Source organism: Saccostrea echinata, unplaced genomic scaffold (genome assembly GCF_033153115.1).
Source record: "Saccostrea echinata isolate AGI-Se365-2 ecotype Australia unplaced genomic scaffold, CSIRO_AGI_Sech_v1 ptg000024l, whole genome shotgun sequence".
In the NCBI taxonomy this organism is placed as follows: Eukaryota; Metazoa; Mollusca; class Bivalvia; order Ostreida; family Ostreidae; genus Saccostrea; species Saccostrea echinata.
Window position 1 is genome coordinate 4,209,157 of NW_026889773.1, and position 24,253 is coordinate 4,233,409.

The following is a 24,253-nucleotide window of genomic DNA, read 5'->3' on the forward strand; positions in this document are numbered from 1 at the left end:
TTGCGACGAAAGTGCTTTGATACGAAGATGAAATACCTGTCGATTTTTTTTTAAATCACAGTAAGAATTCATTTCACCTTTGTGTTAATTCTGTCAGGTTGTTTTGTGTCTATCATAAAAAAATCACGAGGCATATCAAGCCTCGGCAAAAAAAATGGATTTTAAAATTCAGTACGTACATATGCATGTTATTTGATTAGACTCTGTAAATTAATAAATAAAGGCAGTTCAAAGCTCTCTGTCATAAAACACAAAGGAGCTGTGTTCGGAAGGGAAGGAACAAAGAGAGACCTCGGGTAATGGAGATAAGAAAATATAAAGCTTAGTCAAACAAAGAACATGGAAAATTAAAAAGCTACTTCAAACTTAAAAGAACGATAGTAGCTACATTGTTTATTTAGATCCTCGGGTTTTTTCATTTCCTTCAACTTATATAGTTGGCAAGTCAGAGGCCCGTTTCACAAAACTATCTTATGACTAAGATCTGTCTTAAGACCGAAAATTATCGTAAGATTGCACCATACCTGTTTCACAAAACTCTCATATCTTATGATAATTTTAAGATCTATCTTAATCTTAAAACAACTAGATACCTGTCTTAAGTCTAAAGTGAAACTGGCGACAGTATATATTTTGGGTTAAAACCGAAGGATCTTTAAAGAAAACAGGCCAGTCGGAACAATGACACCCCCCCCCCCAAAAAAAAAAAATAATTTGCTAATAAATTTATATACGATAGAAAACATAAAATTTACCTACTTTATGTTTGTTCCACTTTATTCATTTCAAGGCATTTTTCTTTGGTTGTGCCCCCTCCCAACTGAAATTGCAACTCCCCCCCCCCCCCCGAATTTCTTCTTAAGGCCATGTATATATGTACATGTATGCAAGATCCAGATATCATATATAACTTTATTCAAAATTGTTTAATTTGAATACACCACAAGAACATCACAATTTCTATGACCAAGCATTGCTAACTTATGCAATTTTTAAAATGGCTAACGTAATTCGAGATACATGTAGTTTATTTATTGATATGTTACGTAAATATATTTTGAATAAATAAAAATTCGAAATATATGCAGTTTTATGGATTGGATAAGTCCCGCCCATGAAAGTGAAAAAAAAAAAACCAAAAAACAAAAAAACAAAACAAAACAAAAAAAACGAACTTCTGTGTAGTTACCCTGCATTTTTAAGACCTTACACTTTTTTATTTTGTTACATTGTGGTAATTTTTTTTTTTATAAATTTGAAAGTAAACATCTCTTTCAGTCTTACAAAATTAGATGAAAATCAAATAGTTTTCATTCTTGGGGCATCCCTCATTTATCCACCGGAATGTGTATGAAAATTCAATATAATTACTGCTGTAACACTTAATGCTGCATGTACATGCTTTATTAATAGCAGTTGAAACCGCAAAATTTAGATTAGAAATTGTTCTTTCGTTTCTCTTTTTCGTCTGTTAGCTTTGTTATTTTCTTGCAGTAGTTGAAGCGTTTCAGAGACACCTTCATCGAATTTTATGAACTTTGAACACGATTTGGTGTTTCAAAAGAATTCATTGCTAAAATCATTCATTATTTGCAAAGGTTCAGATACACTAGTAGATTTAATTAAAAGTAGTACCACATACATTTCGTCAGCAACTACTATTTTCTGAGCAAAAAGACATTTAAGCAAATTTTATTCAATATTTTTTTTGTGATGAATTTAATTCAAATTTAGTTTTTATGACCCCCAACACACACACAAAGTACATTAAAGTTGATGCAATAAAATGGTTTTTTTTCCCGAAGGTATATCTGCAAAAGAAACTATGTTATTTCAAAAGAAACAATATTATTTCAATATTTCAAAGAAAATTAAAGAAAGACAACTTAACTCCGGGCAAACATATTTTTAAAAAATTCCCAGTAATTTTGAAGAATGGAACTTGTCTTAAGATTTCTTATACTAAAGTTTTGTGAAACACCAGTGACAAATCTTATGATTGTCATAAGTCAGATCTTAAGATGATCGTAAAATCTATCTTAGGACACATCTTACGATAGTTTTGTGAAACCAGGCCCAGATTATTACTTAGGAACCCCCACCCCTTCTGGTCCATTACCGGAAAAGATGGTCAGATGGTAAACTACTGTGCTTCACACAGATGGTAGAAAAATACGACAAAGAAGCTCCGCATTGATAAAAAGTGTTCTATGCTTGTTATTTAATCCTTTAATCAAATCTCTTGTTTTCTTTTCGACCCTTTTCGCCGTTGAATTGCTTGGTTAGACATGGATTTTCTACCTCATAGGTTCCCCTGAATACCATGACCACCCCCTATCGTTAACACCATGACCAACCCCTATCTCTGCCTTATAAAAGGTTCTCCTGAACACCATGACCAACCCCTATCTCTGCCTTATAAAAGGTTCTCCTGAACACCATGACCAACCCCTATCTCTGCCTTATAAAAGGTTCTCCTGAATACCATGACCAACCCCTATCTCTACCTTATAAAAGGTTCTCCTGAATACCATGACCAACCCCTATCTCTGCCTTATGAAATGTTCTCCTGAACACCATGACCACCCCCTATCTCTGCCTTATAAAAGGTTCTCCTGAACACCGTGACCACACCCTATCTCTGCCTTATAAAAGGTTCTCCTGAATACCATGACCAACCCCTATCTCTACCTTATAAAAGGTTCTCTTGAATACCATGACCAACCCCTATCTCTGCCTTATAAAAGGTTCTCCTGAACACCATGACCAACCCCTATCTCTGCCTTATGAAATGTTCTCCTGAACACCATGACCAACCCCTATCTCTACCTTATAAAAGGTTCTCTTGAATACCATGACCAACCCCTATCTCTGCCTTATAAAAGGTTCTCCTGAATACCATGACCAACCCCTATCTCTGCCTTATGAAATGTTCTCCTGAACACCATGACCAACCCCTATCTCTGCCTTATAAAAGGTTCTCGTGAACACCATGACCACACCCTATCTCTGCCTTATAAAAGGTTCTCCTGAACACCATGACCACCCCCTATCTCTGCCTTATAAAAGGTTCTCGTGACCACCATGACTATGCTCTATCTATGCCTTATATAAGTGCAACAGGAGAGGAGAAAAATGTGATAGACAAGACCAGGATTTGAACCCGGGCCCCCCAAATCTCCAGTCAGTTGCTCTACCAACTGAGCTATCTGGCTATCAGCGATCAAATCCATCTAACCACCACATTCCTCCCTCCTTTAAAGGTCTTTGCCCCCGAAGACACCAACCCAGACTCTAACCTGGCTGGTCTTTCACCTGTCACTTCCAGGGCAGGGCACTAAATGTAACAGGAGAGGAGAAAATGCGACAGACAAGACAGGGATTCAAACCCAGGTCCCCTGAATCTCCAGTCAGGTGCTCTACTAAGCTATCTGGCCACTGGCGATCGAATTCGTCTGGTCCGTAGCGTATGGTTCTTTTGAACACCATGAAGATATGTATTCTAGCATGTCTAACTCCCTTAAATATAAGGTGGATTTAAAGATAGTTTAACTTCATAATGGGTAAATATTGTGCACTACCACCATCAGAGCATGATAAATGATAATGTAAAACTTTGCTCTTAATATGAAAATCATTACGCCATTGGTGACGTGGAGATCATTTCAGATACTAGGACCCCATAAACACTTACTGTAACATTTACAGAATAAGGGGGCTAGGGAGTGTATCTTTATACAGATCCACATATGTAAATTTATGAGGATATTTTACAACATTTAACAAACTTAACACTGATATTAGATTTTACCCAACATACTGAATTTTGAAATCATAAAATGCTCAACCTATACTGATTTTTAAATCAACAATTCAAACACAGTTATTGAATAATGTTCCAGACTTTTAATAGAACTTTTCCTTCAATCTTGATGCATGATTATTGTGTACTGTTTAATTTTATGACATGACTTGGGATTTCTCAACACTAAGTAAATCATATATATAGATTCCATTATTGCACTTAATGTTCAATAGTGATCTGTACTGTATAGACTGTGAAGTACCGACAACGGAACAGGATTCCAGCCTGCTCCACAAATCATTATAAATTGAGCCTTTTTCCTTTGTGTACCTAACAAAACTTAAGAATGTACATGTATTTACAAGAATTTGAACACTATTAAATTTTAAGAGCCTGGATATGTATGTAAAAAATGCAGACAAGTAAGAAGAGAATTTGAGGACAGATTATCATTATCTTTCTGAACTTCTATGGCAGCAGTACAATTCTTATAAAATCATGTTATCTGGTGCATTCAAAAGCCTAATATACAATAAATAATAAAATCATAACAAATGAGCACATGACAGAATGCAGGGGTTATCTCCCTTTGCACTTTACAAAGGGAGAAAACCTCATTATGGACAAACAAACAGTTCTACAACCTTTAATTAGTCATAGGAAAATTAACCATGAAATTAAAATGAGTCTTTTATAGAAAATGACATCTCAAATATCATAACAAGTAAAAATCTCATCAGAAAAAAATGGGTCCTGTGAAAAAATACACTACAATCTCTCTGTCCAAAAACTGATGATAAAAAGTGGCCTGTTTTGTCTGAGGGCAATGTTGTCCAGTTGGTGCTGTCATGGCTAATGGAATGACTAATGACTCAGATGACATCACTCCTTCTCATCAGCAGCTGTTGTTCCCCGGATCTGGCCTGTAGCTCGGGACTGTAACAAAAAAAAAAAAAAAACGAAAAAATTGTAATGATGCATGACAAAAAAACATCATTAGATTGGCTTAGGAAGAATCAGGTTTACTGGTATTTGGCCAATATAGAAGAAATTGAAGGGACTTTTCAATTCTTCAGTTTTGTAGTTGAATATGGAATTTATTTTATGAATAGTACAGGATTTTCTAACAAGGGCAAAGCTGTCAATGTGACAGTAAACTGTTTTGTGTGTGTGTGTGTGTGTGAACAATACTGTATTTCTCTGAATTTCACATAAATTAAGAAAATCTTCTATTTTGACAACTGTAGGAGGAAACATCCTGACAATGTTAGTGTACCCTATGAACAAATTTTGCATAAAAATAACTGAAACTGTATCTTCCACTTAAAAGATCAAAAATGAAAAGTATTATGCACATCTCTCATATACATGTATGTACAACTGATGTGCAAAATAAAAACAAACTGTAGGTGGACTAATCAGGACAAAGATGTACCATATAAACAATATTTTGCATAAAATGATTAAGTTCAACAACTGGTATTTTCCTTATTAATTATCAAAAATGAAAATCCTAGTGTCTTGCACATCTCTGATATGTACTGTAAAAGTGATCTTAAAAATTTGGCAAGTGGAAATTTTGACAATTTTTTCCCCCGTGTTACCTAAACAAAAAGGAGTTATCTTTCTTTGCTACCTTACACGTACAAAAAATGTCTTCCCTTGGCTACAAATGATAATTGTACTACAAAGTAATAATTCAAACTCATCTCTAACAGTTATTAAGCATATTGCAATGGTTGAAAAAAAGCTGCTAACTGGATTGTTTGGTGCATGAGAAAATACGGAAAGTGAGTTTATTCAAACGAGCATTCAATGCTGTTGGCACTAAATGGACTCGCTAGCTTATCACAGACAATTTCTTCCTGTATACATATGTTTCAGTTGCCATCAATAATTAAAGTGAATTAAAGTGAAAAAATGAAGTTTTTGTTTGTATAGCATTTATTCAAAGTATTTTATAAATGACAAGGTACTACTGTCCTGGGCAGAAAACCCACTGATCAAACGGGTCTTGGTCATAATTACATGTCATCTTATAATGATTAAGGTGTTTGTTGGTATCATTTAAACATTCTACTGTGAATAAATACCAAAGACATAAATAACAATATCATGTTATTTATGTCTCTATGAATACTCAATATTTATTTTTAAAAATGTTTTTCCTATTATTACATGTATCTTCATAAAGCACAAGGTTCACTTAGGGCCTCTTTTTGGCCCTGTAAATTTCTGTATAAGTGAAATTATATTAGTTTTAGTTGGCAATGCAATAAATATCATTTTAGACCCTTGGTGACTGCGTATCTTTCAAAAATGATGTAATTTTCTGGATAGTCAATGCATTATAATGTCATCGATTGTGTCATTTTTTTCCATATCCTGCAAATTCTTTCTACAAAAACACTCAAATTTTTAAGCTATTTTTAATATTTCATATAGAGCCCAACCTCTGATGTAAAAAGTGCAATTATATAATATGAAGTTTACAAAACATGTTTTATTTTTTGGATTGAGGGGTGTGCTCATATTTTGTTTCTTTGCTGAAAGTACTCAAATAAGCCTGTTTTCTTTAAAATTCAAGAACACTGCAATTTTACAAAGCCTGTTTTCCAAAACCTAGACTCTCAGAGAAAACTTTTTTATTAGGGATGTCAATTTGTAATCGGTTAACTGGTTACTTGGTCGGAACGATGGTTAGAAAAATCTGTAACCGGACAAAATTCATATATGTGTAAATTTAAACATTATATCCTGAAAGTTAATTCAAAAAAATATAAAGGAAAATATATGAATGTTAGCATTTTCAACTATCTATTTCTAAGGCTGATCTGGAGATAATTAAGGCTCTCCTAATTGACATTGTGGGGGTAATTAGTCCGCTTTCGAAATGTTAATTGCTGTTTAAACACTATGTCGCTACCCAGCCAGTCCCATGTTTCTTTAATGATAAATTTTAATAAATGATCGTTGATTTTTGTTTGTTAATTGTTTAACGTCCCTCTTGAGAATTTTTCACTCCTATGGAGATGCCACCACTTGCTGATGGAGAGCTGCAAATTTATACCTATACTGGGCACTCAGGGTGACTGAGCAGTGAGGGATCTTCTTCATGCCCACACCTACTGTGACACAGGACCTTGGTTTATACGGTCTCATCCGAAGGACAGGTCTCCACGTCCCGCAGTGGATTCAAACCCGCAACATAAGGATCAGCTCCTTCGTGACTCTAGAGCAGACGCTCTAACCACTGTGCCACGCGGGCGACAAATGACCATTCAGTATTGTGAACCGATTATAATGTGTACCTTAAACCTTCTATCCTTTGCAGTTACCTATCAAATTATATTATCAAATAAACATTGTAAATCAAGTGATAGTTCAGGCTTGTTTTGATTATGGTGAAAATACAGATTGAACTTGTGCAACGTCTCTTCTGAATGTTTTTTTCTTTAGGCATATTTCATGGGTTTCTTAATTTATTCTTTTCTTTTTTTTTCTATTGCTTTAAAATTGAAGTAAAATATATATAGTGTTCCGTTAAACATAAAAATTACTACATGTAACACTTTTATAGTCTGTCTATTTGAGTTGAGCTTCCAATAATGAAGTACGCCCAGGATTTTTGATAAGATTCACCGATTAATCGGTCGGAACGTTTTGCAGTTAACCGATTGGCAATTCTGTATTCAATTGCCATCCCTACTTTTTATAAAGGAAATGAAAGCACTTACTCTACTTTACTGATGTTTGAAATGGGACTTAGAGTGTTCGCAAATAAATTGGTATAACTACATACATTTATGCATAAAGTGAACCTAGCTCTTTTTGTTCGGGATTGAGATGTGCTATACTGAATGATAATAAAAGAAGTTGGATGAACAACGATGAAAAGAATTGGCGAGATAAAACTTTAATTAATTAAAGCTATTTGTCAATGTTTCCTCCTTTCCACTTTTATAGTATGTACAAGTGATCAGCAAGATATTTAGAATAGTTCAGTGAATATGATTTAGCTATAAAAACCGAAAATTATCAGCTGCTTCTGGCAATACACACTGTTTAGACTGTGGAAGACGACATCGATATCGTCTAATGAAGTATAAGACTCTGAACACAAATATTCATTTCAACTGTACAGTTTTGATACGTGTTTCTGATCTGATAATTTTTTGATGACGCTCGTGATTTAATGGAGAATAATTTCCACTGCATTTCTTTGATCTCGACAATAACTGTGGTAGAATTTAAATTAATTTGAATAATTTTGCTGGCATTCTGGATCTGACCCATATAGTTGTACTCACCTTATCTAGTTCTGGATCTGACCCATATAGTTGTACTCACATCATCTAGTTCTGGGTCTGACCTATATAAATGTACTCACCTCATCTAGTTCTGGACCTGACCCATATAGTTGTACTCACCTCATCTAGTTCCTTCTTAGTTTGTTCTTCTATCCGCCTGATGTCATCCATCGTTAGACCATGATATTTATCTAACCAACAATACACCTGTCTGTGGAAGTTTGTAAATATTCTTTTCTCTTGCTGAAATAGTGAACAAAGATAAATAAAATCTCAGTCTAAATCTCTACAATTCACTGATTTTTTTCTTTTTCTATAAAAATATATACATAACCCCAAAACTTACTGTTTGAATAAATTTTTCTACTCTGTTTTGTAAACCGAACCACTTGAATTTGACAGACACTAATTTATAACAGCACATCACTGGTGTACAAGTATCCTGCAAAAAAATGATTTTCTGTATATCATTGACTGTATACATATAATTAAGCAAGGCTTACTGAAAATAAAAATGATGTTACCCATTGCTTGGTAAAAAATGGAAAGCACTGTATCTTTGTCACCATGTGTCAATTACACAAATATAAATGAACATTTTGATTGATACAAGCTAAAGGTGAGATTTACAGAACTGTTTATGCATTATTTACTTTCTCTCATAAAAATAAATTTTGCGGTTACCTTCCATTCTCCTTGTAATGGTCCACGTCCAGTTTTTTCAGACTTTACTAATTTTGGATCCCACTCTGGTTTATAATCCTAAAATAAAGAAAGACAGATACAGAAGACAATGACAGGTATACAACACACACACAGATACAACACACAAATATACAACACACAGATATATAACACACAGATTTACAACACACAGAAAAATGCAGTATCAAAGTTGCCATGGGAAACCCAAAATATCTGTATGATTGAAATATAAAATAGAAGATACACAATGGCACTATGTAATATCTAATTAAACAGGGCTTTTTCCTTGCTGTAAAAAAGAAAAGAATAGATGTTGCAAAAGCATTTCAACATCTGCTGACAGTTTTTAAATTTGTAGGTTCTTGGCATGTTTAATCTGCTTCAAATACTTTCATATATAAATTAACAGGAATTAATGTTCCATTTTAAATGCTGCATTAAGAAAACATATGTATAAAACATAAAAAAGACATGAAAGTTATTTCTGATGATAGAGTGTGCTTCCAACAGTAAATAGAACTAAAATGAAAATGTGAAGATAATGAACTGTGATCAATTTTATAAATCACTTAATGATACAACTTGTAACCAGGTCAGAAACACTGATCAGATGCCTTGGAGGATTAAGCATTCCCTGTCGACCAGTCACACTAGCCATGAGCCCTTTAATAGGACTATTCATCCCCATAGGGCGATTAAAGAAACTAATGAGAGGGAATGTCTCAAAACAGATCAACCCCCCCCCCCCCCCCCCCCCAAAAAAAAAGAATCTCTGCCATTTGCAAATTATTAAACTACCATAGTGTTAAATCCAGACCCTAAAAAGGGCATGGTAATCCAATAATCAAAAGGGCACTTTATGCTGCGACAAGTTTTCATGAGAGCACTTTTTTAACGTCTTTGAAATTATAAATATTTTCTTTATCATGTTTATGTACTTAAATTATTATTTAATACTGAAATCTTTAGTTATACAAGTATCTAAAAGAAAAATTTATAAATCTGTCAGGTTAATTCATTTAATACACACTACTAGGCATATTTATTTATTTTTGCAAGGAAAAAAGGGCATGGCGCCGAGAGAAAAGGGCATGGCGCCGCGCTATGCTCGTTTGCTTTAGATTTAACACTACTACCAATATCCATGCCCTGAATATAGCTTGTTGAAGGTCATAACACCTACATCATCATGTTTGGTTTACATGAGAAACCTTTGTGTGGTGTATGAAAATATGACCAACTAGTGGCATCCACATTTCTAGCACTGAAAAGTCATGGCACAAAGGACATATACGGTAACTTCTGACTTATGTGACCTTGACAATAAGCAAAGGACTTAGGAGCATGGCTTAAAATTATAACATACCTCTGGATCAAAATTCTGGATCACAAATTACATTTGTGCCACCTAACTCTAACCCTGATGTGTGTACATGTATGCCCCCCTTATGCTCCTCCAATGCAAAGTATTTAGGGTTTTATATTCTCAAGTCCTTCAGAATATGACACTTCTGAACTCTTGACCTTAACCTTTGTTTGGGGTCATTTCATATCTTATAATCCTATTCAACTCTGATTGCAAGACTATGGCACAGACTTCTCACTCTCTGGTCAAAGGCAACCCCTGTAGCTAATAGAATCTTTGTTTCAAAGTTAAGTCCAAAGCAAAAATCTTCTAAGATCTGTGACCTTGTTATAATTACCCTGGGTTAGGGCATGCCCTGGAGTCTTAAGCAACTTTTGTCTCAAGTATAAGCTTTTACTGTTTCTCTTTTTGAAGTTGTGGATAGAACAGTAATTAATACTTCTGTGACCTTGCTTAAAATTACATTGATACAGGGTCAAATTACATTGATACAGGGTCAAAACACACTTCTTGTCACAAGTTAACATTTAGAGGATCTAATTCAAAGTTTCTTGGTATCAAAGTTTTGTTCAGACAAGTATTTCACTCTTCTTCTTTTAGTCACAGAAGTTGCATACTACATGTATGATGAAATCCTTAACAAAACCTTAACTTTTAAAATAAACCTCCGGCAAATATATATTATATCTTGTTTGAAAGTTTGTCAAATAAATTAAGTTTTCCCAACAAAAATGTCTTAAGACAGACAGACAGACATGGTGATTTCAATGTACCTTCACCTTCACTTTGTTTGTTTATTGTTTAACTAACTTTGTTTGTAGGGAGTTTAATAAATGTAGTCAGATCAACACCATGTCCCCACAAAGTATTGTTAGGGTTAAGGTTAGGATTAACCCTGAACACTCAAATAGAATTCTGTACAAGTTCCATTGTTGGAATTGGTTCTGGGACACAGTCAAGTGAATTCCTTTAAAGTGATAGCATGATTATAGACTATTTATTTCTTAATCTATAGGAAAAAGAGGAATTAGTTCAAAGACACAATAACAGTGTGGATCCATTTATGAGTCATGCAACAAGCCAATTTTTAAACTTTCAAAGTAATTATTTTTGAAATGTAAATTTGTTACAATAGATCATGTTTATGGCAATCATGCTTGTTGTGAATACCTTCTCATGACGAAGTCACCTCAGAATATAAAATAAGGCGGGATAAACTAGACATGACTGTATACACATGTACTAAATATTACTGTCTTAGATGAATCAGTCTACATGTAACAAAATAATATCAGTTATATAGAGGATAATGAATGTTTCATAGTTGAATATTGAATTTATTTCAAAAGTGAGACAGGTTTTTTTTTATTTTCATGAATGTGAAGCATGAGTGAAAATATGAGAAAACCTGTCTCATGAGTGAAATAAATTCCATATCCAACTACAAAACATTGAATTTTCTGTTTATTACATTTTCTTTGATTTTTCTTTAGCCTCTGACATTCAATTATTGTAGACTGTAGCGTCATAATTGAACAGTTTTGAGACATCTTAGCCAAGCATTTGTGATTGAAAATTGTGAACATCATCAACAATTTGGCAGTTTTAGTCAGAATGGTTTGATTACATGATCTAAGATCTATAACCAGGAATGTTTTGTTTTTAACACTCTTTGTGAAGGGATTGAAAATCCTGAGTTTTGCCAAACTATTGATATTTTTCACCGTGAAAAAAAAATCACTTATAAAATATTACTTTTATTCCATGGTAAATTGCAGTATCTCACTACTGAAAATGTAACAGACTGTACAATTTATTTCAATGTGTAATTTACTCCCTTTGTAAACTGATTATAGTATGAATAAATTATAAAAGCCAATTAAGCTTGTGGCTTGATGGAGATTGCATGATTCTAAGATGGATATTTCAATGTGTGTTCAGCTGTACACTAGAAACTGTCATCAGAAAAATAAATACGTGTGTTAGCTGTACACTAGAAACTGTCGTCAGAAAAATAAATACGTGTGTTAGCTGGGAGCAAACTCCTTACCCTCTGCAGGTCATACAATATAAAACCACATCATTTTAGTACAGGGTTCAACATATAGACTTTGATCAGTCAGAACTGTAATTAACTCTAGATTTATTACAAAATTCCTATGACAGACAACATGTATGCTGCACCATCACAATTGATAAACAAGAAGTCTGTGGGCCAATGCTCACTAGTAATACCCCCGCTCTGATGTGAATATATGCTCTTATGAATCCCACCATATGGTATCCCTTAACAAAGAGTGTGCTAATATTTCAAGCATCTGCCTTAGGTAGTTGCTGAGAAAACTGCGATGGAAATTTAGTACAGACAGACATACGCCAAAACATAAAGTTGACATCTGATTTGTACAAAAATGTCTCCCACCATATGGCATATTTAAACAAAGAGGGTGCTAAAATTTCAAGCATCAGCAATGAGTAGTTGCTGAGAAAACTGTAACGAAAATTTGGCACAGACAGACACACACCAAAACAGGAAGTTGTCATGAAAATTTGGTACAGACAGATGCACAGATAAACAGTAAGTTGTTATAGGATTTACCGTATATACTCGCCTATAAGTCGGTTTTTTGGGAGTTAAATTTTGGTCCAAAACTCTATGTCCGACTTATAGGCAAGTTATAAAAAGATTGGTTTTTTAGAGGGTCAAGTCCTCTAATATAAGCTCAAAAACTACAACCCACTTATTGGCGGACCGACTTATATGCGAGTATATACGGTATACAAAAATGTCTCCCACCATATGGCATGCCTAGACAAAGAGAGTGCTAATATTTCAAGCATCAGCAATGAGTGTTTGCCAAGAAAACTGTGACGAAAATTTGGCACAGACAGACACACACCAAAACAGGAAGTTGTCATGAAAATTTGGTACGGACAGATGCACAGATAAACAGGAAGTTGTCATAGGATTTATACAAAAATGTCTCCCACCATATGGCATGCCTAGACAAAGAGTGTGCTAATATTTCAAGCATCAGCAATGAGTGTTTGCCAGGAAAACTGTGACGAAAATTTGGCACAGACAGACACACACCAAAACAGGAAGTTGTCATGAAAATTTGGTACGGACAGATGCACAGATAAACAGGAAGTTGTCATAGGATTTATACAAAAATGTCTCCCACCACATGGCATGCCTAGACAAAGAGTGTGCTAATATTTCAAGCATCAGCAATGAGTGTTTGCCAGGAAAACTGTGACGAAAATTTGGCACAGACAGACACACACCAAAACAGGAAGTTGTCATGAAAATTTGGTACGGACAGATGCACAGATAAACAGGAAGTTGTCATAGGATTTATACAAAAATGAATCCCACCATATGGCATGCCTAGACAAAGAGTGTGTTAAAATTTCAAGCATCTGCGATGAGTTGTTGCTGAGAAAACTGCAACGAAAATTTGTTATGGACAGACACAGAGCTACACAGACAGACACACAAGGGTATAACAGTATATGTCCCTCTCCTTTGGCGCGGGGGTATAATTAATATTATAAACCAAGTAAACTGCAGGACCCAATATTTAATTCATTACCAATACTAAATCTGATCACATAATTTGAAGTTTCATACTGTAAACATTTGTTTAATGAGGGGTTTACTGGGAGTTGTAAGCTGTAGAAGATGACTCAATACTTACAGCAGACCTGACTGGGTCATTAGCTATGTCTATATTCTCCACTTTTCGGATCTTGAGATCATCAGGAGGCAGTTGGTGTACCTGTTAAGTATTAATTAATACATAGTACTTGTTTTAATTAACAGCATAGAGGGATATAATGACTCCTAGATTATCTCAGAAAATTAACTGCATAGCAAAGGACAACGGCAAGTAAGACCATAAAATTGCCTGTGTTAAGACTAATAAGAAAGTGATACAACAAAACCATCTCAAATTTTTTTTGATCTATTCAGATCAATGTATACTTGCTGTAAAATCTGAACATTAACACCAAAGATGGCAAAATTAGACAATTCTTCCATATAGCGTATCTCTGCTCCATTTTATTTAAAGTACACATCATTGTGAAATGTTCTTGGCCCTTAAACACCCTGAGCACATCAGGATTCTAAAATTCATTTAGCAGTTCTTGCTTTCTCTTATGGAGATTTGTGCTTTTTGTTCTTCTGAATCACTTCTCTGTTTTCTGAACAAAAAAAACAGTGCTGCATTTTTTATCAGCTTTGGATGCCAGTTTTTCTCAACTATTAATATTTCGTGTCATGCAAGAGTATACACACAGGTAACTACCACTTAATGAGGGACAGTCTCAAAGTTGCTTCAAGCAGTCTCAATAATGCTTTGGGACCTAAAAATCACGATAGCTTGTTGTGTAAGGCAGGGAGACACTTGATACAGAGTCTTAATATAGAAAATAATGTTGGGTGGGACAAAATATGGTAGCATTTGAAGAGAGTCATTTAATAGAGAGTTGCTATGTGAGTCTACACTTAGTTTATAATTTATAGGGTGTTTCAGACAATGCACTACATGCAGACTGCAGAAGATGACACATCGACATTCTAAAGTCATATATTCACTTCACCTGTACAAATTTGATAGGTACATGTATTTCTGATCTGATAACCTTTTTATTTTTCAGAAAATAATGGTATTATGATCTCGACAAAGCCCCACAACAGTCACATTTTCCTGATGTCCCTAATCTAGACAGTGCATAGATTCTATTGATAGATAGGCCTCACGTACATTTTCCTGATGTCCCTATCTAGACAGTGCATGGATTCTATTGATAGATAAGCCTCACGTACATTTTCCTGATGTCCCTATCTAGACAGTGCATGGATTCTATTGATAGATAAGCCTCATGTACATTTTCCTGATGTCCCTATCTAGACAGTGCATGGATTCTATTGATAGATAAGCCTCACGTACATTTTCCTGATGTCCCTATCTAGACAGTGCATGGATTCTATTGATAAATAAGCCTCACGTACATTTTCCTGAGTGCCTCTGTCTGGACAGTGCATGGTTTCTATCTTGATGTAAAACCCATCCTTCATATAGTCAGGATTCTGCAAAAGAAACCAAAAATGTTCATCTGTAAATATGCCCTTGTCCAGATATCATACTCTTGTCATTTAATTTGGTTTTGAAACGTAAACTGTAGTTTGCAATGGAAAGACATTTTTTTCCAGAAGCTCTACCAGAATGTTCCAAAAACAAACAATCAAACAAACAGGGTTGAAAAAGTTGTTAAGTTAAACGTCAATCTGCTGGTTCAAAGCCCATATGATCAAATGATGCTGTCTCCTTGGTCAATCCAATTTAGTTACATTTTGTCAGTTTCTTACTAAAAAAATTGGTACAGACCACTTTGGAGATTATTTGTGAAGAAATAAATTAATTATGTTGCCAAGAAACCATAGGAAGAGTGTATTAAGTAACATCAGCCTTCATGCTCATTAAAAAAATAATTTGGTAATGCATTTTAAAACTACCTGAAAAACAATCAAATTTCCTCTATACATAAACATAGTTACATATAATTGATACATACAGAGACAATGGTTCTGCAATATGGATAGGCATTCCATGCTTTCTCATGAATTTCTAGAGATCCTTTCGGTGCTATAAGTCGGATAAATGCTGGGACTCGACTGAAACAAAAACAAGAAACTGCTCCAGAAACGCCAGATTTTGGAAGTACTTACAATTCTTATATTAGAGTTTGTGTTGCTTTCTAGAATTCCTTATAAACATCACGCATGATATATTATTCAAAATGTAATAATTGTGCTTGAATATTAATGAATAAAATATTCAAAATCTTAATAATTTTTCTCCAAGAAACAATAAAATCCATTTTGAACAGATTTAAGTAATGCACTGATTATACTACTAAAACTTGAGTTTCAAACACTGATTAATGTTTACCATAAGTCATGTGACTTGAAGTGTCAGATTTTACGGTTGTGCTTGTATTGACGTGTCTTCTTTACCAGGCTAATTGATGACTTTGTGTAAATATTGTTGTCTTGATAACATTTAAAAAAGTAAACCTTGTGAGTTTAATCTAAGAATCTACTGAGTAAGTGGTAGATTTTGTGGGAGTACTGTCCTTACCTGGCTAAGTGGTAGATTTTGTGGGTGTACTGTCCTTACCTGGCTAAGTGGTAAATTTTGTTGGTGTACTGTCGTTATCTGGCTAAGTGGTAGATGTTTGGGTGCATTGCTCTTACCTGGCTAAGCGGTAAATTTTGTGGATGTACTGTTGTTATCTGTCTTTATCTGGCTAAGTGGTAAATTGTGTAGGTGTACTGTCTTTATCTGGCTAAGTGGTAAATTTTGTGGATGTACTGTTGTTATCTGGCTAAGTGGTAAATTGTGTAGGTGTACTGTCTTTATCTGGCTAAGTGGTAGATTTTGTGGGTGTACTGTCTTTATCTGGCTAAGTGGTAGATTTTGTGGGTGTACTGTCTTTATCTGGCTAAGTGGTAGATGTTTGGGTGCATTGCTCTTACCTAGCTTAGTGGTAGATTTTGTGGGTGTACTGTCTTTATCTGGCTAAGTGGTAGATTTTGTGGGTGTACTGTCTTTATCTGGCTAAGTGGTAAATTTTGTGGGTGTACTGTCTTTATCTGGCTAGGTGGTAGATGTTTGGGTGCACTGCTCTTACCTGGCTAAGTGGTAGATTTTGTGGGTGTACTGTCTTTTTCTGGCTAAGTGGTAGATTTTGTGGGTGTAATGTCCTTACCTGGCTAAGTGGTAGATTTTGTGGGTGTACTGTCCCTTAGTCAAGGGTTCTCCACCAGGTGTCAGTGGCAGTAAGGGGCTCTCTGGGGGGTAATTATTCTCATCAAATGGTTCATTCACTCTTACTTCAATTCCCTCTCCTCCACCTGTTTCATTTTTACTGGCTTCTGCCACAGACCACAACTGACCAACTTGATACTAAATGAAAAACGAGACAATCAAATAAATGAGTACTTAACATGCTTAAAAAGATACCAGAAATCTTCTAAACAAATTGTGTCTGTGAACTCCAAACACCATACTAGGTTAAACACTGACTTATAATTTTAAGGATATAATTCAAGTACTCAGCTCACTCTACCATACTACTTGGTACATACAGATCTATAAATTTTCTTCACCCTTTAATTTCAGAAAAATCAAAACTTTTCTCGTCTGTATAATTGCTTCACTCTTAATTTGTATTTTATGAAAAAAAAATAACCTCTTTGGTCAATCTTATTAGCAGTATTTCAATAAATGAATAAAACAGATCTTTGATCAAAATATTTTTAGTATCTAAGGTACCGTAAAACCTTCCTGAATTTTATTATTTAACAAAAGAATTTGGTTGAATAATTAATACTCAGATACACCGGATCCCTGTAATATTCCAGAACACTGCAATTTCATCAGACCTCTTCTAAAATATAAGGCCTCTAGTAAGGAACTTCTGTATAGACAATGAACACATGAAGTCTCTAGTGAAGTCTAGATTTAGGAAGACAACTATTTATTGGTCGAGCGTGAGTGGCATTTTATAAAGTGGACATTAGATCCTTTATCTGAACAAACCTGAAGTTGAATCCAAACCATTTGAGGATGCTTGCATTTCAAAAGGAAACAATAATTGCTTTTTAGTTCATCAGAGAAAGAGTTTTGCCTACTTGTTCCTATGTAAAGCAATAATCACCTATTGTGGCATTTTAAATACTTTTCCCTATATACATAATATTTATTACATTTTCAACAGTGAAATACTGTGATTTATTTAATGAACAAAAGTGATATTCTCTCACAGTGTGAAAGGATACCATAGTGATATTCTCTCACAGTGTGAAAGGATATCAAAGTAAGTAAAAAAGAATTTCTGGACTGTAATAAGATAGAAATAGTAACTAAACTGCCTTGATAGAGACTAAAACTGCAATTTCTAACCAAATATGTTGCTTATATCCATGTTACAATGTTTTCAAACTAACATAGCTTGCTAAGCTATGACGTCTCAACCGCTCAACTATGACCTCACAGCCTATAGCTCTGTGTTAAGAAAAGACAGAAGTAAAGGGAAAATCAAAGAAAATGTAATAAACAGAAATTTCAATATTTTATAGTTAGATATGGAATTTATTTCACTCGTGAGACAGGATTTTTTTTCCATATTTTCACTCATGCTTCGCACTCGTGAAAATATCAAAAAATCCTGTCCCACTCGTGATATAAATTCCATATCCAACAACAAAACATTAAATATCCTCTATATATTCCTTGGAAAACATTGATCCGCTGTCTTACCCTGGGGATCATGATTTGAACAAACTTGAGTCAATACATATGTCAGGATGCTTACACATAAATTTCATCTTTTCTAACTGAGTAGTTCTTAAGATTTTTGATAGAAGACCAATACATTTTCACTATCCTTAATTATCTCCCTTTAAAAGAACTGTGTCCCCTTTTTTTTTTTTTAAACAAACTTGAATTCCCTTTTACTCAAGTAGGCTTTGTGGCACGTTTGGTTGAAATTGGCCCAGTAGTTCTGGAGAAGAAGATGAAATTGTGAAAATTTTATGACATTGACAGACAGTGGACAAATTTTGTTCAGAAAAGCTCACTTGAGCCTTCGACTCAGGTGAGCTAAAAAGATAAACAAATAAGAAAAAGCCTGAAGGAAATATAAGGTCTTTAAAAAGACATCTTTATACAGATGTTATATATTGATCTTTTTAAATGTTGATCTGCTGAGAAGTCCTGGTGTTACCAAGAGCTATTGATCTGAGAAGGGGGGAGTAAATGACCTTCCAATGTCTTAGAAACCTCTCGTCATAGACAATACAGATACTGTAGCTTCTGATTGATTTGTCAAGTCGTACATTAGGACAGGAATTTTTATACAAATAGGTGATACTGTAGCTTGTAGTCACATGATGGATCTAATGGAAACGTTGTCATTATGTAGAGACAGCAATGGAAACTCAGAATTTTATTTTTAAAGGGAAAACCATATTTTTAAAGAGAGAGATCGAGAGATCGAGAGAAAACTATCCTAACTCAGAAATTCCATTCATTAAAAGCTGGAAGTTGTGAGGGCTGTGAGGGATCAATAAATAAATGATCACTAAATTCATGGGTAGAATGCAGGTTTTCATGTTACAGACCCGAGGGTTTCACTTTTTTCCTCTTTCTCTTTTTTTGGGGTGGGGGTGGGTAGGAGGCTCAGAAGTAATCTTTTTTTCAGTACTTTACCATGTAAGTGTAATAATAATCTATGTAGGGACTGTCAAAGTAATGCAAACTTACACATAAAATTCTGTGTGATTTTCTTTTATATATGCACATGAAAAAATGGTGACAAGTAAGGCCTAAATTAAAATATTGTTTGTTTGCCCTCAGCCGACCGACCCACAAAACTTCGCCCAACTCAAAATATTTTATTGCTCTTTTCATTTACATTTTTTTTTATTCAAATAATTTCAAACTAGTTTGTTTTAATCTTGTTAAAACTTCTTTAAAGTCATTAAGATGCTTTAATTAGTACATATAGCATTAAAAATAAAATTTTATTGGCGAAATCTGTGTTAATTCTAGAATATCTATTTTGTTTATTCAGTGCATGCAGCAATATCGCCTTAGATATTTAATGCACGCAAAGGTGTGAAATGTACAGGAAATCATGTCTCGCTTGAACGCACATAACTGACAAAGGTAGTAATAGGGGATAGAAAAAATGACTGGGAATTGGAGCATAATTTGTAAAAGATATCAAACAGAAATTATTATTAAATAAATTTAAAATACTTATCAAAATTGGAGGTGCTTTTTAAAACCGAAAGTAGAAAAAAAACATCGTTGATGAGGAAAAGTGGCGAACAAGGCTGCTGATTTTACCTTTAGATACATTAAGTCAACTTAATGCATGTAATGTACTAAAATTTAAAAGATGGATGAGAAATGGGCTTGGAAACACACTAGAGTATCAAGTCAAAACTCAAATACATTAAATGATGTTCAAACTTTAAAGTTGATACCCACAGGTTCAATTGTTTCTGAGCCAGAAAGAAGTTCTCAATAGGATTTACATCACTTTTTTTAATATAAATTTTTTAATTCTTTTATGAGTTTTCATTCGATGTATAATTTTCCACAGAAAATGCCCCTTACATTTTTTTTTCTAATTTCTAACACCCCCCCTCCTTGATTTTTTTTTTTTACACAAATTGATACAAGCAGACAAAAAGTATATAAACCACCTCAAAGCCTTATAAATTTTAAGCATGCAACAGAAAAAACGTCTATTCCTTTTTCTTATTGCACATAAAGTGCCCTTCTGCCCATGTACATGTACAATCATGCATGTAGGGTAAAAATCAAATTCGGTTATGTCATGTGTCCTTAAGCCTAGGGTGGGCCCACAATTTTTCATGGGAATGTAGAAAATCTTTCAAAAACAACCATTAGAAGAGCAGCAATATCAAAAGTGACACAAATGAGCATTTTAGCTGTTATGCTTCTTTTCAAAAGAAAAAATAAAATATTTTTCCTACCTACCTACCCATTGTTAAAAATCTAGGTCGGAAAACGACAAACAAACAATTTTTTAATTTTGGCCTAACATCTGGGTTACATAAGAGTACTTCCTGACTCTCCCATCTGTACTTACCTGTTACAGGTAAACGACCAGGTAGACCTCAGTAGAAAACTGTATACACCAATCAGCCATAATATTGTGGTCACATTCATGACTGACTGGCTAATATACTTACACAAATCAATAGATTAAACATGTTAAATGCTTACAACCACTGAGGGTATTCTAAGTGATCAAAATAAACAGCTAACAATCTCTGGTGATAGATTAAATGATAACATATTACAAAGTTTTCTTGATTAGTTGATCATCCCAGAGAGGAGTGGGAATCAAAAGAGACCCCCCCCCCCCCCCAGGATATGCAAAGCTTCCAAGATCTCTAAATTTAATGGTAATAATGATTCCTTGCAATTAAAAAGAAAATATAAAATCTTTGTCTTCCCTTAAACATGTTAAAATACATGCTAGAAATGAGGTTAAAGTCTATAAGCAACTGAAGAGAAATGGTCTAAACAACTGACAGATATAGATCACCCAATCCAATGATATTCACTCAGAAGCAAAATGAACACTCTAAAGAAAGCTGGACTGGATGTCTGATTTGATTATGGATTTTCTGCTTTATGCACTAAACCATATTAGTTTTCTAAGAGATTAAACATAAGGAAATGAGGAAAAAATAAATAAATAAAAAGAACATGAAGAACTCTGATCACCTGATGCAATTAAACCTTAGCCAATAACATCCTCAACTGGATTAAATAGAGAAATCATAACAGAAATACAACATTACAAAAGTTTTACCTCTTCTACTGTCATGGGCAGAACAATACGACTGAAAAAGAAAAGGAAAAAGCTCTCAAGTTTGAATATACAAAAGTTGTAAATTATATGTAAAGAAATGCATACTCTCTCTCTCTCTCTCTCTCTCTCTATATATATATATAAAGACTTCTTAGTTCTTACAAACAATTTGAATTTCATACGTCAATGTAGAATAAATTTTAAGATATCAAGAATGTTATTATGTGTATTAATCTGTCCCCATCACTTTTTGAACTATACCTCAACATGCTCAAATACAAATAAATACTCTGTTCTTAAATTTGATCAATAAATTAAGATTAAAAAAATCTTTCTGCTTTTTAAGTTCAAACAAAATTAACAACAGTACTTGGAATAATACCCTAAGTAGTGTAAAAACAAAACTGCAAATTCAAAGTCTAGAGCATTTTAACATTACAAAAATAGCTGTCATATTGAAAGGGGTCCATCTCCATTGTTTGCCACAAGTAATGACATATAGCACATATTTGGAATTGATTTGGAGATCAATTGCTTGACTGATCTTAGGAGAAAAAAAATACTACCCCCTCGTACATTCAACAGCAGTTCATGCTTTATCCTAGTGAATTTCAGTAGACTTTGTGTCATACTTTTTTTTTTTATCAACTTGTTTGTATCCAATCTAGCTAAAATGGTTTAGAAATATTATAAACTTTGTTTAATTATTAATCATAATTTTTTTTTATGGCAAGTCAAAATTTGTTTATTATATTTAAATCCTCATGTGCTACAGACATGAACTGATGATTTATTTTAGCACTGCATCATAATTAAATCACATGAGATGTACAAAAATTATCATAACATGCTTATGCAAATTATGATTCAATATGCATGCACAGTTCTTGTGATTTAGATGTAGTGCAATGGAAATTATGATCAGTCAATGAGATTTTTCTTAAAACACTCATGCAATCTTAAGTTTCATTTATGAATAATGTTGTGTATCAAATAACACCTGTTCATCATTGAATATACTTAAAATTTTTGTTTGATTTTTTCATCCAAGTAGAACACAAAATTTTACTGGCAGATTATTCTACCATGATTGTCAGTTTTACAGAAAGGTCGATCCATGTAGAAAGGTACGTACGTGTTAAAAAAAAGATTTGTAAAAACAGAAATTCCATTCTCAGAGTTTTATTTAGTCATACGTTGACTATCAATAACATTTTCTTTACCACGTGAATGCTGATTATAATTTATATGCAGAACTGTTGAGAAAATTTGGACAGACAAACCGGAGAGCTACTGATAAAAGTGCTGAAAAAACCTTCAATTTATGCCACTGCTTTTTTATCACTTGCTTCAGGTATTGTATTATGTATTGTCCCCCCCCCCCCCACCACCACCACCAAAAGCATGGTATCTGTTAATTTACCATATATTTTACTCATAATCTTACTTTATTTAGCTTTCAAGGGTTCCAAATATATCTATATGGCCTTGAAATTTCAGTTTTGAAAATTCACAGGCCAGGACCATATAGGTCTGTTTAGAACCATTGATAGGTAAATAACAAAGTAACAAGGTTATGAGTAAATTAAAAGATACTATGCTTTTGGCAAGGGAATGCATATATTACAAGAAATAATACCTGAAGCGACTGCGTGTGACCAAAAACAAAAGAGAGAATGGCGCCATAAATTGAAGGTTTTTACAACATTTGGATCTGTACCTCTTCAGTCTGTCTGTCCGATCTTTTTTCAACCAGAGAGCTACAGTTCTGCAGTTAATCATAATCATACTTTCTCCAGCAATATTTTTTATACATAATGATTGCCAAAATGCAAATATGTGAAAGTCAATCTTAAAAATCTATAAGAATAAAGAGCACATCAACTTCAAGACTTTTAGTATATGTCTTTTATCCATGTTATCTGAGTAGATAATTTTTTCTCATTCATCATTTAACACACATATAAACGGTAAAATTATCTGACTAGGAAATCCTTACTGATCCCTCAGATCAGCTGCTTGAAATAAACATGACAAAATCTAGGGCAAAAAGCCGACAACCTCACACAAAGATATTTCATCACAATATTCCCAATAAAGTAAATCAAACAAATGTTTAAGGAATTCAGTATTTTACTTACTACTCGCTAATGTTGGGAGAGGACGGCATGATTTCGGTTGCTCCGTTTCCAGTGTGTTCTCTGAATCGACGGGGTGGAACGGGTGTGACGTCAGCTGTACCGCAGAAAAAACAGTTTCGCAGTAAATTTGGATTTAGAGAAAAGTTATCTATCTGGATAAATTACCAGTGGTTTAAAATGTCAGGAAAGTGTAACAAAGGATATGTATTAAAAAGTATAATTTTCTTTCATGGTGCGATCATGTTCAAAGTTCAAAGTGTGAAAGGTCACTGTTTGACAACTAGCAACTGCATGCATGATCTGAGGTACGATGGAGTTTTTTGAGATTACATGTCTTGTCATCATAGTTACATGCATACTCTACATCTACCACAAAAGAAAAAGCCAAAGAAAAATTTCAGACTTTCCGTCAAAATACCCAGCTGATAAAATCAAGGTAATCTGCAAGCAAAATGTGTAAAGGGAGATAACTCGTTTTGTGAACGTAGTACTTATC

The 24,253-nt window shown here is 34.0% G+C and overlaps 2 protein-coding genes across 2 annotated transcripts in view; one reads left to right on the forward strand and one right to left on the reverse strand.

Annotated features, from left to right (window-relative positions):
* Positions 1-3,883: 3,883 nt before the first annotated feature.
* On the reverse strand, positions 3,884-23,854 carry LOC133191722 (phosphatidylinositol transfer protein alpha isoform-like). Its single transcript, XM_061327459.1, has 10 exons — positions 23,758-23,854; positions 21,617-21,647; positions 16,967-17,163; positions 15,770-15,869; positions 15,207-15,284; positions 13,888-13,968; positions 8,800-8,877; positions 8,462-8,557; positions 8,236-8,358; positions 3,884-4,741 (listed from the first exon to the last, which is right to left on the reverse strand). The coding sequence occupies exons 1-10, from the start codon at positions 23,784-23,786 to the stop codon at positions 4,688-4,690; spliced, it is 867 nt and encodes a 288-aa protein (XP_061183443.1). The 5' UTR covers positions 23,787-23,854; the 3' UTR covers positions 3,884-4,687.
* A 208-nt stretch (positions 23,855-24,062) lies between these two features.
* The window catches only part of LOC133191721 (conditioned medium factor receptor 1-like), a 34,741-nt gene continuing 34,550 nt past the window's right edge, over positions 24,063-24,253 (forward strand). Inside the window, exon 1 of the mRNA XM_061327458.1 lies at positions 24,063-24,193. Coding sequence (XP_061183442.1) covers positions 24,068-24,193 — 126 coding nt within the window. The 5' untranslated portion in view covers positions 24,063-24,067. The remainder of the gene's footprint in view (positions 24,194-24,253) is intronic.